Source organism: Rhinopithecus bieti, unplaced genomic scaffold (genome assembly GCF_001698545.2).
Source record: "Rhinopithecus bieti isolate Rb0 unplaced genomic scaffold, ASM169854v2 scaffold_17174, whole genome shotgun sequence".
Taxonomy (NCBI): domain Eukaryota; kingdom Metazoa; phylum Chordata; class Mammalia; order Primates; family Cercopithecidae; genus Rhinopithecus; species Rhinopithecus bieti.
In genome coordinates, this window is record NW_016808962.1 from 1,756,409 (window position 1) to 1,775,245 (window position 18,837).

At 49.4% G+C, this 18,837-nt stretch overlaps 1 protein-coding gene across 1 annotated transcript in view; it reads right to left on the reverse strand.

The window, feature by feature from the left end:
• PPP6R2 (protein phosphatase 6 regulatory subunit 2) overlaps positions 1-18,837 on the reverse strand; it is a 69,324-nt gene that overhangs the window by 38,557 nt on the left and 11,930 nt on the right. Inside the window, 1 exon segment of the mRNA XM_017888083.1 lies at positions 10,480-10,722. Within this exon segment, the coding sequence (XP_017743572.1) occupies positions 10,480-10,706 (227 nt within the window). The 5' untranslated portion in view covers positions 10,707-10,722.

The following is an 18,837-nucleotide window of genomic DNA, read 5'->3' on the forward strand; positions in this document are numbered from 1 at the left end:
AAAAAAAAAAAAAAAAAGAAAGAAAGAAAAGAAAGGAAAAATTAGCCAGGCGAGGCGGCGCGTGCCTGTGGTCCCAGCTACGGGGGAGACTACGGTGGCAGGATGGCTTGAGCCGGGGAGGCAGAGTTTGCAGTGAGCCAAGAACACACCACTGCACTCCAGCCTGGGTGGCAGAGTAAGACCCTGACTTTAAAAAAAAAAAAAAAAAAAAAAAAGCCAGGTGTGGTGGTTCACACCTGTAATCCCAGCACTTTGAGAGGCTAAGGCAGGTGGATCACCTGAGGTCAGGAGATTGACACCATCCTGGCCAACATGGTGAAACCCCATCTCTACTAAAAATACAAAAATTAGCCAGCTGTGGTGGTGCATGCCTGTAGTCCCAGCTACTTGGGAGGCTGAGGCAGGAGAATCACTTGAACCTGGGAGGCGGAGGTTGTAATGAGATGAGATCGTGCCACTGTACTCCAGTCTGGGTGACACAGCAAGACTGTTTCCAAAAAAAAAAAAAAAAAAAAAAACGTGCAGGTGACAGTGCCTGCCCATGCCTGTCGCACAGCAAATGTGTGCTCAAGGTCAGCTGCGATGACCTTCCTTCTCTTGCCAACATGTGGCTGGTGCCAGGTGCAGAGGCAGCCTTAGCACTGGACCTAAGCCAAGGTGGTCGCTGTGACTGGCTAGAGGGGTTTGGGTTTGAGAGACTCTATAGGAAACAGCTGGCCAGGCCTGGCGGCCAACCAAGTGTGGACGGGGAAGAAACGCAATGACCTCGGCTGGCTGCGGGGTGGGTGTTCCTCATCAGCCCAGACAAGAAAGTGCCACTTTTAGAGCTCTGAAGAACAGTGTCTGTAAGGGCAGGTGCAATGCAGAGGGTCAAAGAGTGGCCCAGCAGGCGTGGGTTGGGGAGAGAGGACCTGGTTGGGGCCTGATGGAGTAGGGCATCAGGGCACAGGGGCGCTGCAGGCTGGATGTGTGGGCAGATAGCGGGCCTGAGAGGTGGGCGCAGGGGTGCTGGGGCAGGCCTGGGCTCATCCCTTCACTAGCCGACCTTTTTGGCCTTTAGTTTCCTTGTCTGTTAATTGAGGCAGGCAGTACCCACCTTGTGGGATGTCTTAGGGGCTGGCCAACAAGTACCTGGCACAGTGGACAACACACGGCCCCTCAGGGCAGGAGGACCAGAGAGCAGGAGAGGAGGGCCAGGCTGGCAGCCTCAAAGGCCACAGCGAAGCCGGGCGCGGTGGCTCACGCCTGTAATCCCAGCACTTTGGGAGGCTGAGGCTGGCGGATCACAAGGTCAGGAGATCGAGATCATCCTGGCTAACACGGTGAAACCCCGTCTCTACTAAAATACAAAAAATTAGCCAGGCGCGGTGGCGGGCGCCTGTAGTCCCAGCTACTCGGGAGGCTGAGGCAGGAGAATGGCGTGGGCCCGGGAGGCGGAGCTTGCAGTGAGCCAAGATCGCACCACTGCACTCCAGCCTGGGCGACAGAGCAAGACTCCGTCTCAAAAAAAAAAAAAGGCCACAGCGAGGCCCCAAGTCTACCAGATCTCTAACACTAAGACCGGTGTGCTGGGCAGGGGGAAGAAGTCACATCCCATGGGGTGAGGAGGAAGATCAAAAGTGAGGAAGCAGAGAAACGTCCAAATCATTCCTTGAAGAAGTATCTCAATACCACAGGGACAAACTGATTTTTTTTTTTTTTTTTTTTGATGGAGTCTTGTTCTGTTACCAAGGCTGGAGTGCAATGGTGCTATCTCAGGTCACTGCAACCTCTGCCTCCTGGGTTCACGTCCTGTCTCAGCCTCCTGCATAGCTGGGATTATAGGCAGGCACCACCATGCTCGGCTAACTTTTGTATTTTTGGTAGAGACGGGGTTTCACCATGTTGATCAGGATGGTCTCGAACTCCTGACTTCAAGTGATCTGCCTGCCTCGGCCTCCCGAAGTGCTGGGATTACAGGCATGAGCCACCAAGCCCAGCTCCAAACTCATCTTGTCTACACACAGACAAACGTATGCACACATGGCACAAATCAAGCTAGAAGACGCTGATTCTCTAGATGGAGGGACTAAGATTTTCTCCTTCTTTCCCTCTATCAACATTTTACAATTATTCTTCAAATAACAGGTGCTGCTCTAGTAGTTTTAAAAACTTACACAAGGTACAGAAATTCCACAGCATATGGAGCACACAGGCTTGTTGATATTCCCTCTGAAACTCCATCTCAACTAACATGAAGAATTAAAAAGACAAGAAAAGAGTGGCAGAAACGACAAACCAGGCCTGGAGGACCGAACCAGCTGGCCACGTGAAGACTGACTTGGCACAGGGAAGGCTGAGTTTCAGGAGCCCGCAGAAGGGGCACCAAGTAGAGATGAGAATTCAGGCCACAGAACTCCAGAGAGGCCTGGACACTGATTTGGCGGTCAGCAAGGGCAGGGTGGGCTGAAAACTCTCAGGCCAGGGCAGTGGGACATGTCCCTCCCTTATGGCCTCCTGGGATCGGTGGGCCAGGGACGACAGGCACAGCCACAGGGTGATCAGACACCATCCAAAAATAGGGGACTTGGTGGAAAAAAAAAAAAAACAACACTGGGGTGCCCCCAGCCCTCTCCCCAACTCAGCTCCTGATACTAACAGGTCCATGCCCCACAGGGGAGAGCTAGAAGGATTCTTTTCTGGGAAAAATAATGAGACAAAGAGAAAAGTCAACTAAAGTCAACTAGTGGCCTCTAAGCTTGTGGTGAGTAAGCCCCAGGCAGATCCCAAACTCTACAGGATTTAGGGCCCCACTCAGGAAAGCAGCATGGTGCTGACCAAGCAGAAAACAAGGCGGAGGAGAGCGAGTGACACGCAGGAGAGCGAGTGACAAGGAGGAGAGCAAGTGTAGAGAACAGAAGACGAGGCACGCGGAAGAGAGCGAGCGTAGAGAACAGAAGGAAACTCTTTTAAACTATAACGTTCTCAGAGATGACACATTAAGACTGTGTACACATGAATAAGAACTGGAAGCTTTTATTAAAATATCTGAGAATAAGAAACAGCTCTTAGAAATTAAAAATATGGGCCAATCGCAGTGGCTCACGTCTGTAATCCCAGCACTTTGGGAGGCCGAGGCGGGCGGATCACGAGGTCAGGAGATCAAGACCATCCTGGCTAACACGGTGAAACCCCATCTCTACTAAAAAATACAAAAATTAGCTGGGTGTGGTGGCGGGCGCCAGTCGTCCCAGCTACTTGGGAGGCTGAGGCAGGAGAATGGCATGAACCCGGGAGGCGGAGCCTGCAGTGAGCCGAGACTGTGCCACTGCACTCCAGCCTGGGCAGCAGAGCGAGACAGACTCTGTCTCAGAAAAAAAAAAAAAGATTAAAAATATGACAGATGTTAAGCATGGTGGTGAGCGCCTCTGGTTCCAACTACTTGGGAGGCTGAGATGGGAGGATCACCTGAGCCCAGGAGTTTGAGTCCAGACTGGGCAACATAGCAAGACCTCATGTCTAAAATACAATCAAAAAATAATGGTAGAACTTTGAAAAGTCAGTAAAAGGACGAGAACTTAAAAGATGAAGAAATCTCTCAGATGTAGGCCAAAAAGGCAAAGTACAAAACATTAAAAGCAAAAATAAGAAAGCATTAATTTGAGTGATCTAACACCTGATTAGAAGTCCCAGAAAGAGAAAAGAGGGAAAATATCAAAGAAATAATATGAGAAATTTCCCTCAGCTAATGTCATAAATGTACAGACCAAAAGGGTTCAGGGAGCCCAGCACGACACATGAAGGAAATGGATATCCACTGTGGACCTCAGTGTGAACATGCACATACTGTCTACTGCTGAGCTGATTTGTTTACTTGGGGTATATCTGCTTACTTATAAAACTCTTCCCCTAGAGTTAGTTTTTCTCTTTGCTCTGTTTGCTTGATTTTGTACTTATCTATTACTAAATTCTCCCAAGCTCTGACTTTCATGAAACTCTCTTGGCTCAATGATGCTGTTCTGGGATCCTCTGTCCTGACTCAGAGAATAATTCCACATTATTGCGAAATTCAGGAACAACAGGTCTTAGAAAAGAACCTAAATGCCCTCAGAGAGGAGAAAACAGGTGACACACGTGAGCTGGGAGCTTGTTACATCAGACTTGTTAGACTAGAGGACAACACGGAGGCTTCCAAAGCCCAGGGGGTGATGCCCAGTCTGAACTTCTAATCAGAGGGTCTCAAACACGCAGGCCCAATGACCTAAACATCACTGCCCACGAACTCCGTCTCAGGAAGCTGTTTTAACAGAGTACAATTTACCACAGGAAGTCAACCAAAGAAGAGGAAGAAGCCATCACAGGAGGTGGGCAGTGGATGTGGAGGGGATGGACAGTGGCCCATGAACTGCTACGGTGAAGTTCCCTTCCTCCCAGTGTTTCCTTTAGTGGAGATGCCGTCTTTCTTTCAGTTCTGCCGAGTGCAGCAAGTCTCTCTGGGGCAGGGGGTGCTTGCTGGGGGCCTGCTGTGACCCACTGCTGCTTCCCACTGGGTGAGCAGTTCTAATTCTGCAATCAGGAATCAGGAAGCCCACAGCTCAGAGTTATAAATGACACTGCTTTATGAGTAATGAAAGCGACAGCTTGGTGTCTCTTACTGGCTCTTCTGTCTTATTTCTCAAATAACCCAGATCTTGGCAAGCAAACTGGGCAAGAGCTCACAAAGAGACCAGGAGCATCCACAGGCTCTAGGGCTGACCATGGGACTGCTGCTGCCTCCAGCCCCGGGGTGGCACCCTCTGCTGTGGCCTGGGCAGGCAGGGCTCTGACTCTGGAAGGTGACCAGCCGTCTTACGGCCACAGTGGTTTTTCAGCCAAGGGCTGCTTCATAGAGGTAGGGGAGTTGCACGTCAGGCCTCAGAAGAGGCAGCATGTGGGCCTCACCTGCCTGGAGCAGTCCCTGGCTTTAATTAACCAGGGTCAGTGGCTGCTACCTGATCCCAAACCACCCAAACCAAGTGCAGCTTCTCTTGAGCATGGACAGCTCAGCCAAATTATCCACTTTCAAGAAGAGTCCTCCCATAATTCAGCCTGTGGTCATGGCGGTGTCCTGCCAGGTCTGCAGAACCCTGACCTCCAAGGCTAACAGGTTGCGGGAGGAGGTGTTTAACCTGGCAGTGCCACTGAGGCAGGGATAGCAGAGTCTCAGAAGCACAGGTGCTGCCACCTTCTTGGAATGTAGCCACATCCATTTGTTTACTATTTTCTGTAGCTGCTTTCATGCTACAACTTGAGTTGAGTCCTTCCAACTTGAGACCTTACGACCTGCAAAGCCTCAAGTATTTACTCTCTGACTTTTCACAGATACAGACTGCCGACTCCTGGTCTACACGCATACTTATATCTTCTCCATCTTTGTTTATTTTTTAGAGAGATGACAGTCCTGCTGTGTCACGCAGGCTGGAGTGCACTTACACTTCGCAGGCATGATCACAGCACACACGAGTCCCCAGACTCCTGGATCTCAACTCCCACCTCAGCCTCCCAAGTAGCTGGGACCACAGGCATGTGTCACCACGCCTGGATCTTCCTCATCACTGAAAAATAATCTTGACCCTTCTTCTTCCTTCAGCTACCACTCACTCCATCCATCCATCCGTCTGTCCTATTCCATTTCTCAAAAAAGGTGTTTTTTGTTTCATTTTATTTACAATGCTAGTCATGTGACGCAGACAGACTGGAGAAGGAAGAAAGAAATCTTAACCGGTTGTGACCAATTAGGTGTAAATACTGCTGCATTTGGACTAGCCTCAAAAAAAGTGTCTTCTGTAATCCTAGCACTATCCTAGCACTTTGGGAGACTGAGGCAGGCAGACTGCCTGAGCTCAAGAGTTCAAGACCAGCCTGGCTAACATGGTAACCCTATCTCTTCTTTTTTTTTTTTTGAGACGGAGTCTGGCTCTGTCTCCCAGGCTGGAGTGCAGTGGCCGGATCTCAGCTCACTGCAAGCTCCGCCTCCCGGGTTTACGCCATTCTCCTGCCTCAGCCTCCGGAGTAGCTGGGACTACAGGCGCCGCCACCTCGCCCGGCTAGTTTTTTGTATTTTAGTAGAGACGGGGTTTCACCGTGTTAGCCAGGATGGTCTCGATCTCCTGACCTCGTGATCTGCCCGTCTCGGCCTCCCAAAGTGCTGGGATTACAGGCTTGAGCCACCACCCCCGGCCAACCCTATCTCTTCTAAAAATACAAAAAATTACCCAGGCACGGTGGTGTGCACCTGTCATCCCAGCTACTTAGGAGGCTGAGACAGGAGAACTGCTTGAACCCAGGAGGCGGAGGTTGCAGTGAGTCAAGATCGCGCCACTGCACTCCAGCCTGGTTGACAGAAAGAGATTGTTTCTGAAAAAAAAAGTCTTAATATGTTTCAAAAAAAAAATTTTTTTTTAAATAAAAATAGAGATGGGGGCCAGGTGCAGTGGCTTATGCCTGCAATCTCAGCACTTTGGGAGGCTGAGGCAGGTGGATCACCTGAGGTCGGGAATTCGAGACCAGTCTGGCCAAAATGGCGAAACCCCATCTCTACTAAAAATACAAAAAATTAGCTGGGCATGGTGATGCATGTCTATAATCCCAGCTACTTGTGAGGCTGAGGCAGGAGAATCGCTTGAACTTGGGACGCAGAGGTTGCAGTGAGCCGAGATCGTGCCACCGCACTCNTTACCCAGGCACGGTGGTGTGCACCTGTCATCCCAGCTACTTAGGAGGCTGAGACAGGAGAACTGCTTGAACCCAGGAGGCGGAGGTTGCAGTGAGTCAAGATCGCGCCACTGCACTCCAGCCTGGTTGACAGAAAGAGATTGTTTCTGAAAAAAAAAGTCTTAATATGTTTCAAAAAAAAAATTTTTTTTTAAATAAAATAGAGATGGGGCCAGGTGCAGTGGCTTATGCCTGCAATCTCAGCACTTTGGGAGGCTGAGGCAGGTGGATCACCTGAGGTCGGGAATTCGAGACCAGTCTGGCCAAAATGGCGAAACCCCATCTCTACTAAAATACAAAAAATTAGCTGGGCATGGTGATGCATGTCTATAATCCCAGCTACTTGTGAGGCTGAGGCAGGAGAATCGCTTGAACTTGGGACGCAGAGGTTGCAGTGAGCCGAGATCGTGCCACCGCACTCCAGCCTGGACGGCAGAGTGAGGCTCCGTCTCAAAAAAAAAAAAAAGAGATGGGGTCTCACTATTTTGCCCAAGCTGGTCTTCAACTCCTGGGCTTAAGTGATCCTCCCACCTCAGCCTCCCAAAGTGCTGGGATTACCAGCGTGAGCCACCACACCTGACTTCAATGTTTTTTATACAACTGATATGTGCACGTGCTTTGAAAACTCAAGAGAGAAGACAGGGTTGGTGAGGACAGCACCCCCACTCCCACCCCAAGTCACAATGCTCAGAGGAAAACTCAGAGAGCTGACAGGGCTGGTAAGGAAAGGCTCCCCCCTTCCCAAGTCACGCTCCTCAGAGGTAACGACTGGACTCTTGCAGCAGTTTTCTCCAATGTTAACCTCCATGTTTCTAAATAATACATACATACATTTCTTTTTCGTTCATCAATTTTATACATTATGAATTAACTTCCTACAATGGAAGGCAAAGCTTTCCCACCATCCAACTTCCCTCTCCCTTTCCCTCCCTCCGAAGTTACAGGGTAATTTAAGGGATATCCTGCGTGTACTGCCTACAGCCAAGCGGACTATTCACTCGGGCATCTCTGCTTACTTATGGACGTCTCCCCCAAGTTCACAGTCCTCTTGCTGTTTGCTCGGTTCTGCACTTATCTACTACTGATTTCTCCCAAACTCTGTAAGACTCTCCTGGCTCACTGATGCTACTCTGGGATTCCTGTCCTGATCCAGAAGACGCCTCCCCACTCTCCTAGCCCCATACCTGTCTCTCAGCTCTAATTTGTCACCAGACTGGGCCACATTTGGGAGTGGGAGGGATGGGGGCTATCAACAGTGATGCTGACACAGCAGGTGTGACCGGCACACCAGAAGCCACAGTAGCTTCTGGCTGTAGCCGCCCCACCCTAAGCCCTCGTTTCCTTACAGGAAAGGCCCTGCTCAGGCTAGAACTCTCCTCCCCATCCCAGCACTGTTCCCCTTACCTGAGAGGACTTGCCTGACTACCCTAAATGAAGTACTGACCACCCCCTGCCACAAGGACACCCTGGCTCCCTATCCTGCTTTATTTTCCTTCTAAGACAAAGACCAGCAAAGAGTTTCTGTAAACGGCCAGGGAGGAAATATTTCCCATGGCCCCTGCTGGAGCTGCTCAATGCTACATGAGATGTGGATGTGTGTGGATGTGTCTAACAAGACTTTATTGGTGGACACTGACACATGAGTTTCATGTCGTTTTCATGTGTGTAACAAAATATTGTTCTTTTGATTTTTTTTTTTTTTTTTGAGACGGAGTTTCGCTCTGTCGCCCAGGCTGGAGTGCGGTGGCACAATCTCAGCTCACTGCAATCTCCACCTCCCGGATTCAAGCCATTCTCCTGCTTCAGTCTCCCTGAGGAGCTGGGACTACAGGCATGCACCACTATGCCCGGCTAATTTTTGTATTTTTAGTAGAGACGGGGTTTCACCATGTTGGCCAGGCTGCTTTCAAACTCCTGACCTGAGGTGATCCGCCCCCGTTGGCCTCCCAAAGTGCTGGGATTACAGGCGTGAGACACCATGCCCGAGCTTCCTTTGATTTTTTCCCCCCAACCATTTAAAAAGGTAAAGGTAAAACCAGCTGGACACAGTGGTTCACGCCTATAATCTCAGCACTTTGGGAGGCCAAGGTGGGTGGGTTGCTTGAGCCCAAGAGTTTGAAACCAGCCTGGGTAACATGGTGAAACCCCATCTCTACAAAAGAAATATAAAAATAAATTGGCCAGGCATGGTAGCATGCACTTGTAGTGCCAGCTACTTGGGAGGCTAAGGCGGGAGGATCACTTGGGACTGGGAGGCAGAGACTCCAGTGAGTCGAGATCATGCCACTGCGCTCCAGCCTGGGCAATAGAGTGAGACCCTGTCTCAAAAAACTAAAATAAAAAATAATGCAAAACCATTCTTCACTCACAGGCCACACAGAAACAGGACATGACCTGCAGGTTGAGGTTTGCTGACCTGAATGGATCTCCCACTTCCTGAGGCGTCACCTGGGGACACAGCGGGCCATGTGCTCCTCGCAGAGCGGCACTGTGAGGAGCTGGGAGGCTGGCTCTGCCCCATCCTCCCTCTTGCCCCAGGCCCATCCTTGCTCACCCTTCTGTCCTGACTCAAGGCCCTGAAGCTCCAGCCATCTTGCCCCACTGCCCCCTTCCTCTGTGTCATCTCCTAGCATCCTGGCCAGGGCTGAATGGATGTTTCAGGGAAACCTTTGAGAACGGACAGTACCATGAATGACAATCATGTATGTCCTTCAAGCTGAAGACCCTAAAGTGAAGCATGTCGCAGGACTGTGGGTCAGACACTGCACATCTCTCTTGCCTGGCCTTTCCATGGCCTGGAGCCAACCCTGGTGACAGTGCTGCCTCACGCTGCAATGACACCCGCATCTCTAGCATGGGATCCGTCTTTTTTCCCCGACATATTGCCACTCAAAACACTCTGACATGTACCAACCTAAAATTTACTTATAACTCAGAACGAGAAAATGCAGGCACAAGACGGCCAAAACTCTTTTTTTTTTTGAGATGGAGTCTCGCTCTGTCGCCCAGGCTGCAGTGCAGTCACATGATCTCAGCTCACTGCAAGGTCCGCCTACCGGGTTCACGCTATCCTCCTGCCTCAGCCTCCTGAGTACAGTAGCCTCCAGGACTATGGGTGCCCGCCACCATGCCCATCTAATGTTTTGTATTTTTAGTAGAGATGGGTTTCACCGTATTAGCCAGGATGGTCTCGACCTCCTGACCTAGTGATCCGCTCGCTTTGGCCTCCCAAAGTGCTGAGATTACAGGCGTGAGCCACCGCGCCCAGCCTTTTTTTTTTTTTTTTAAGACAGGGTCTTACTCTTGTCGCCCAGGCTAGAGTGCAGTGGCACAATCATGGCTCACTGCAGACTCAACCTCCCAAGTTCAAGGGATCCTCCTGCCTCAGCCTCCCAAGTAGCTGGAACCACAGGTGTACACCACCACATCCGGCTAATTTTTAAAAAAATTTTAATAGAGACAGAGTCTCACTATGTTGCCCAGGCTGGTCTCAAATTCCTGGGCTCAATTAATCCACCCACCTCAGCCTCCCAAAGTGCTGGGATTACAGGAGTGAGCCACTGCACCCAACCTCCAAACTCCTCAACATCACACCCCACGGGAGTGCCCTCCTCACTTCTCACGAGGTGGATTTTTACGGCTCGCTTCTTCACCAGAAATCCCCAACTCTGGCCATCCTCAGACACTGCCCGCGGCATCCCTGCAGTACTGCCTGGCGTACTGGCCCATCACAGCTTTGGTACATACTTGAAGCGGACCTTCTCCTCCATGTCCAGGGGCGGATCCTGTGTGATGAGGCTCACCAGCTCCTCCATGCACTGCTGCCTGCACAGGAAATCCAGCAGCTTCTGGTTCTGAGCCTTACACTCCTGCAAGATGTCATCTTCATCCATTAACTCCTGCAGCGTCACATGCTCCTTGTCCAGCAGCTTGTCAACGTGGGACGTGGTGTTCAAGTCAAACTTCCAGAACATTGTGACGGCCGCGGAGCTGCAAGCGAGGGCAAAGGGGTCACTTCTCTCACCTCTGCAAATCCAGCTTCAGCAGCACTAGACCCAAGACCCAGAAGTCCATCTGCAGTATGAACACACACGATTCCCAGGGCTCAGGATGGTAATGCCCATCAGGAATGGTCTGGGCTCACAAAGTTCACACAGACTTCCCAGCTGCTTGGCAGCTCTGAGGCTGCACCCCAGCTCCAGGACCTGCCTCTCCAGGTTCTACTCTGGGCTAAGCCCCTCCTTTGCCCTCATTCCCCACACTGTCCCCCATCTACCAGCACGCTCAACATGCTCCTCAGTGTTCTTTCTTGCTCTGTGGTTCTGTTCGGAAAATGCACCCAGGTGTCTCTCCCCCATGTGTCAGGGATGCCTTCTGTCCTGAGTGAACACTGGACACCTCCCCTCCAAAAGTCTCACATTTGTGAGCAAACTCAGCAAGTCAAAATCAAGACAGATGATGCCGCCTGACCCTGCGCTCACTCCTCTGCCACCCCCCAGCCACCCGGCCCCTCCACTCATCGTCCCCATCTTGCTGAATCACACCCAGGGTTATCTCTGAAGCAGGCACCTCCTCACACGTACACCAACCGGGCACTAGGTCTTGCCACAGGCACCTGATGAATCACCACTGATCCAGCCCCTCCTCTGCTTCCCGAACATCCCGGCTCTTGCTATCGTTGTCTGGACAGACAAGGTTCGTCCTCCCTAGGGTCTTACATGTCACTCTGTAGGCCAGGGCTGGTTAGCAATAAAGTTTTCACTATTCTGATAGAAAGTGAAAACATAAAGCCCACATCTTTAACAAAGTTAAAACTTTATGTGAGATTACAAATCTTTTCAATGTTACATGAAACATTATTTTTAAAATTATAAATAGTAGGTAGAATTTATCTTATCTAATATTTTTACTTAGAAAAATAAAAGGCTGACCACAGATGTAAATGCCCAGGTTTGTCTGTCTGTAAAGCCAGTGCTGCTCTAGGACCCCTGTCCAGCCATACTCCCACAGCCTCTGGCTTTTGCTAATTTGAACTCACTTGATGTCTGCACATCTTCTCATCTCAGCTTCAAAACCTCTCCTGGCCCCAGATGTCCACTAGGCTACTTTCTACAGCATGCCACCAGGTCCTCTGGGCACCTCCTGGGTCTCCTGGACCCCATCTGCACTACAAGGACACTGCATTTTTCTTCCCATGCAAACTGACCTTTCCTACTTGTATCCTTCTGCACAGGCTCCGTACCAGCTGCTGGCCCTGCAGCCCCTAACCTATCCACACCACTGGGGTGGGCCCTTCTCATGGACTTAGATGTGAAGAGCCCAGAGGTGGAGCTCTTAAGGCCCCAAAATGAAGCTGCTTTGACTTTCAGCACAAGGGACTCCATATATACACTGACACTACATTCAGTTCTGATTCTGGGGTGTGGGGGAGTTCATTTTTTTTTTTTTTGGTAGAGACAGGGATTCACTACGTTGCCCAGGTTGGCCTTGAACGGCTGAGCTCAAGAGATCTGCCTGCCTTGGCCTCCCAAAGTGCTGGGATTACAGGCGTTGAGTCACCACACCTGGTCTGCATTCAATTTTCCTTCTGGGTCTTAAGATCTTCCTTATTCTTCTTGTAAGGTGTGTGGATAGATATTTATGAGTGGTAGCAGCCAACTTCAGAGGACCAGAAATAATGATTCCTAAAAGGACTTTCAGGAAAAGATGGCTGCCTCCACACACATACGGGATGCTCCTCTCTTCGAAATGCACTACGTCTCACATACCTGGATGACACACAACCCAGGAAAAGAAGCAAATCCCACCTTGTCAAGGCTTTTTTTTTTTTTCCTCCAAAATCAGAACTTGCAAGATAGGGCAGTTAGAGGTGACTTGTGGACAGTCCTGTTTCTAGCCACAGAGAAGATGGAAGGCTGGGTGGATTACAAGAGACCATCAACGAAATAGGATCCTGTTAGAAGAGTTTTTCTAGTAGGATCATTTAAAACAACCGGATTAATCCAAAAGACCAAAGCTAAAATAAAATACAAGGAGATAAGCAACAAAACAGAGGAGATAAATTTAAAAAACCAGCAAGATACCAGACATAAATTCAACCATTTCAATAAGTGCATTAAATGCAAATAGTCATTTCAATTAAAGATAAACATTGTCAGATGGGATTTTATTTTTTATTTTTTATTTATTTATTTATTTTTTTTTGAGACGGAGTCTCGCTCTGTCGCCCGGGCTGGAGTGCAGTGGCCGGATCTCAGCTCACTGCAAGCTCCGCCTCCCGGGTTCACGCCATTCTCCTGCTTCAGCCTCCAGAGTAGCTGGGACTACAGGCGCCGCCACCTCGCCAGGCTAGTTTTTTGTATTTTTTAGTAGAGACGGGGTTTCACCATGTTAGCCAGGATGGTCTCGATCTCCTGACCTCGTGATCCGCCCGTCTCGGCCTCCCAAAGTGCTGGGATTACAGGCTTGAGCCACCGTGCCCGGCCGGGATTTTATTTTTAAAGATGGTGTTTCACCATGTTGCCCAGGCTGGAGTGCAGTGCCACAATCATAGCTCACTGCAGGCTCAAGCAGTCCTCCCATCTCAGCCTCCCAAGTAGCTAGGAGTATAACCGAGCAACACCACGACTGGCTAATGTTTAAATTTTTTATAGAGATGGGGTCTCGCTATGTTGCCCAGGCTGGTCTTGAACTCTTGGTCTCAAGTGCCTTGGCCTCCCAAAGTGTCAGGATTTCAGATGTGAGCCACTGCATCCGGCCTGAATTTTTTTTTTCTTTTTTTTTTGAGACAGAGTTTCACTCTGTCACCCAGGCTGGAGTGCAGTGGCACGATCTTGGCTCACTGCAATCTCTGCCTCCCGGGGTCAAGCGATTCTCCTGCCTCACCTTCCTGGGTAGCTGGGATAACAGACAAGTGCCACCATGCCCGGCTAATTTTTGTATTTTTAGTAGAGATGGAGTTTCATCATGTTGGTCAGGCCGTTCTGGAACTCCTGACTTCGTGATCTGTCTGCCTTGGCCTCCCAAAGTGCTGGGATTACAGGTGTGAACCACCACACCCGGCCCTGAATTTCTTTTATTAGTTGACACATATTTAAGGATTGTTATGTCTTCTTCTTCTTCTTTTTTTTTTTTTGAGACAGAGTTTCGCTCTTGTTGCCCAGGCTGGAGTGCAATGGTGCAAACTGGCTCACTGCAACCTCTGCCTCCCAAGTTCAAGCGATTCTCCTGCCTCAGCCTCCCAGGTAGCTGGGATTACAAGCATGTGTCACCACGCCCAGCTAACTTTTTGTATTTAGTACAGACAGGGTTTCACCATGTTGGCCAGGCTGGTCTTGGAACTCCTGACCTCAGGCGATCCACCTGCCTCAGCCTCCCAAAGTGCTGGGAATACAGGTGTGAACCACCACGCCTGGCCTGTTATGTCTTCTTGATGATTAATTCTTCGATCATTTTGAAATGTCCTTCATGATCTCTGGCAATATACCTTGTTTTGAAGTCGGCTTTGTCTGATATTAACATAGTACACCATTCTTACCATTCTTGTGACTCATGCTTGGTATGTCCTTTAACATCCTTTGACTTTCAACCTACTTGTGTCTTTATATTTAAAATGTTTCTCTTGAAAAACAGCATATGGGCCAGGCGCAGTGGCTCATGCCTGTAATCCCAACACTTTGGAAGGACGAGGCAGGTGGATCACTTGAGGTCAGGAGTTTGAGACCAGCCTGACCAACATGGTGAAACCCCATCTCTACTAAAAACACAAAAATTAGCCGGGTGTGGTGGTGCGTGCCTGTAATCCCAGCTACTTGGGAGACTGAGGCAGGAGAATCGCCTGAACCAGAGGCGGCGGAGGTTGTAGTGAGCCAGTATCACATCACTGCACTCTGGCCTGGGTGACAGTGAGACTCCATCTCAAAAAAAAAAAAAGAAAAGAAAAAAAAAATCTCTGCATAACAAGAACATTTCTATGTTTCTATTACCTCTCCCCACATTATAAAAAACACTCAAAAATGATCACATCAGGCTGGGCACAGTGGTTCATGCCTGTAATCCCAGTACTTTGTGGAAGGCGGGCGGATCACTTGATATCAGGAGTTTGAGCCCAGCCTGGCCAACCCCATCTCTATTAAAAATATAAAAATTAGCCAGGCTTAGGGGCGCACATCTGTAATCTCAGCTACTCCAGAGGCTGAGGCAGAAAAATCACTGGAATCCAGGAGGTGGAGGTTGCAGTGAGCCAAGATTGTGCCACTACACTCCAGCCTGGGCAACAGAGCTAGACTCCGTGAGAGGCATCCTTTAAGAGCTCACTGCAATGGCACTGGTTCAGTTACAGCTAATTTCACTGTCGAAGAAACGGACTCCAGAACATTTACTAAGATAATATGGCAGACTTCCTTTTTCAAATTTTTCTCCTATCTGCACAACCACACCCTATCTATCTTCCAAAGAGATGCTAGCATCTTCCTGGTTGGCCCTACCTACAGGGAAGACCTTTCATTTCCTTCCCTACATGACCTCAAGGTCAGCACCGGCAGCATCTTCAGAACAAACAAGTGGTCATGGCCAATGGCTTGTCGGTTTAAGGCATTTCTGGTTACACCGGGAGTCTCAACAGAGCATAAGGATCCTCTCACATTCTGACTCCCATCCTCAGTGGTCCGTCTGGGATGTCTAGCACAGTATGATCAACGTCTTCTCGATTCTTACCCAATGCTAAACGAAAGGAACTTGAAGTTCAGCTTCTTTACTTTTTCAGGATGGCATATCCGTCAGACAGAAGGTAGATTTCAACAGAAATGTTGCCCACATGACCATACAGTTCCATGAAAGAGCCCTTTAAAAAACAACATTCTGTGATAGAGACTGTTGCTAAGAGAAAATCAGAATCTGAAATGCCCTATTAACTGGCCACAAATCGATTGTGTTTTTGTTTTTGTTTTTTGAGATAGAGTCTCACTCTGTCCCCGGGCTGGAGTGCAGAGGCGCAATCTCGGCTCGCCGCAACCTCCACCTCCCAGGTTTAAGCGATTTTCCTGCCTCGGCCTCCCGAATAGCTAGGAATACAGGCACCCGCCACCACATCTGGCTAATTTTTGTATTTTTATTTGAGACGGGGTTTCACCATATTGGCCAGGCTGGTCTTGAACTCCTGACCTTGTGATCTGCCCACCTCAGCCTCCCAAACTGCTGGGATTACAGGTGTGAGCCACCGTGGCTGGCCCTTTTTAAAAAATCTGTCTATTTTTGAGACAGGGTCCTACTCCGTGAGCCAGACTGGAATGCAGAGGCCTGAACTGAGCCACGGCTGTCTCGAACTCCTGGGCTTAAGCGACCCTCCTGTCTCGGCCTCTCAAAGTGCTGAAATTACAGGCATGAGCTACCTCCAGTATTTTGGCTTTTTTTTTTTGAGATAGGGTCTCGCTCTATTGCCAAAGCTGGAGTGCAGTGGTGGGATTTTGGCGCACTGCAGCCTCAACTTCCCAGGCTTAAGTGATCCTCCCTCCTCAGCCTCCCAAATAGCTGGGACTACAGGCATGCGCCACCACACCCAGCTAATTTTTGTACTTTTATTTGTAGAGACAAGGTTTTTCCATGTTACCCAAGTTGGCTGTTTTTTTTTTTTTTTTTTTTTTTAACCCTAAAAAAATTTTTTTGTAGAGATCATATCTTGCCATGTTGCCCAGGCTGGTCTTGAACACCTGGGCTCAAGCAATCCACCTGCCTCAGCCTCCCAAGGTGCTAGGATTACAGCATGAGCCACTGGCACCTGGCCACTGTTTTTCTTCTAAAGATTTATGATCAAAGTCCTAGCTCTGCAGTGTGACCTGAGGCCACTTACATGATCTCTCATGCCTTGATTTCCTCACCTATAAAATGCAGCAATCAACATCCCCTGTGGTGAGGATTACTAAGTTATGCCACATAAAGGCTCTCGAGCAGTTCCAGCACATTTCATCCTCAAAGACCCTCAGCGCAAAGATGGAAACAGAGATAAGGTCACTGTGCCCACAGAGGGCATGCTCCGTGGTGGCCCAACCTGTGCCCTCATACCTCTCTCCCTCTTCCACCTTCAGGACATCACACTGTCAGCTCAACTGCAACCTGGTAGGAGAACTGACACCATGGAAATCAGCAAGTGTTACAAATCAGGAGGGTTTTTCCTCCCCAGAAAGCCCATTGTTAAACATTTACCAACATGCCACTGGACAGGCGGAATGCTTGATTTCCATTTGGCCCAGAAAAAAATGGCAATGTGAGCCCTTGAAGCACAAGGACTATTTGTACAACCAAGGAACAAACAAGACTATGTCGATCCTGGGCATAGTCCACTGAAAAAAGACAGAAAAAAAAGTCTAACTTTAAAAACAGGGTGGAGTGGGGCAAACAGGTTAAATAAAAATCCAAAATCAGAATTGAAAAGAGGCCAGGCACATGGCTCATGCTTGTAAAATCCCAACAACTTAGGAGGCCGAGGTGAGGAGGTTCACTTGAGCCCAGGAGTTCAACACAAGCCTGGGCGACACAGCAAGACTCCAGCTCTATGAAAAAACTTTTAAAAAATTAGCTGGGCATGGTGGTGTGCACCTATAGTCTCAGCTACTCGGAAGGCTGAGGCAGGGGGATTGCTTGAGCCCAGGAGGCTGAGGCTGCAGTGAGCTATGATCATACCCCTTCACTCCAGCCTCAGTGATACAGCAAGACCCTGTCTCAAAAATAAATAAACGATTTTAACTTAATACATAAATAAAGTTCTCAAAGGCTGCTTCTTCCCAAAAACAGTAGCAAGGTACTGCGGAAGAGCAGGGCAGATAGGAAGAGAGGGCCTGGATCCACACCCTCCACCTGTGCGACTGCAGGCATGTGTGGGAGAAATTCTACTTGTCCCCAGTTTCCAGTCTCCCTTTCTTCAACAGAATGGAGGTCAGCTGGGTACATGGCCACCCTCCTTTAGCCTAACTTTTCCAGCCTTCCTTACAGCCAGTTATCATCATGTGACTAAACTCTGGTCAATGGGTTGGGAGCAGAAGTGACACTGGAACCTCAAGCTCTTACTGTTGTGAGCTTCCTTGGTTCTGATTTTTCCGCCTGGTGGGAAACCAAAAACCATAAAGACCCTTTTACATCCACGAGGGGAAGCCACAAGCTGAGGAAGGCCACCTGGCCAACCAGACTGTTAGAGGAGAAAGAAACATGCTTGCATCTCAAGCCGCTGTTCTTTGGGACCTCCTTTCTGCAGAAGCTCGGTTTGTACCTTACTGTAATTTGAGCAAGGTTCTTTACCTCCCTGAGTCTATGGCTTGAATAAATAACCACTCCAAAACTCATGTTAAAACTTAAGGCCCCATCCTGGCTAACGTGGTGAAACCCCGTCTCTACTAAAAAATACAAAAAAACTAGCCGGGTGAGGTGGCAGGTGCCTGTAGTCCCAGCTACTTGGGAGGCTGAGGCAGGAGAATGGCATGAACCCGTGAGGCGGAGCTTGCAGTGAGCTGAGATCCGGCCACTGCACTCCAGCCTGGGCGACAGAGCGAGACTCCGTCTCAAAAAAAAAAAAAAAAAAGAGAAAAAAACTTAAGGCCAGCCGTAGCGGCTCACGCCTGTAACCCCAGCACTTTGGGAGGCTGAAGCAGGTGGATCACCTGAGGTTGGGAGTATAAGACCAGCCTGGCCAACATGGCAAAACCCCATCTCTACTAAAAATACAAAATTAGCTGGGTGTGGTGGCGGGCACCTATAATCCCAGCTACTCAGGAGGCTGAGGCAGGAGAATCGCTTGAACCCAGGATGCAGAGGTTGCAATGAGCCGAGATCGAACCATTGCACTCCAAGCTGGGAGACAGAGCAAGACTCCATCTCAACAAAACAAAACAAAACAAAAAACTTGGCCGGGCATGGTGGCTCAAGCCTGTAATCCTAGCCCTCTGGGAGGCCGAGGCGGGTGGATCACGAGGTCAGGAGATCGGGACCATCCTGCCTAACACGGTGAAACCCCATTTCTACTAAAAATACAAAAAATTGGCTGGGCGCGGTGGCTCAAGCCTGTAATCCCAGCACTTTGGGAGGCCGAGACGGGCGGATCACGAGGTCAGGAGATCG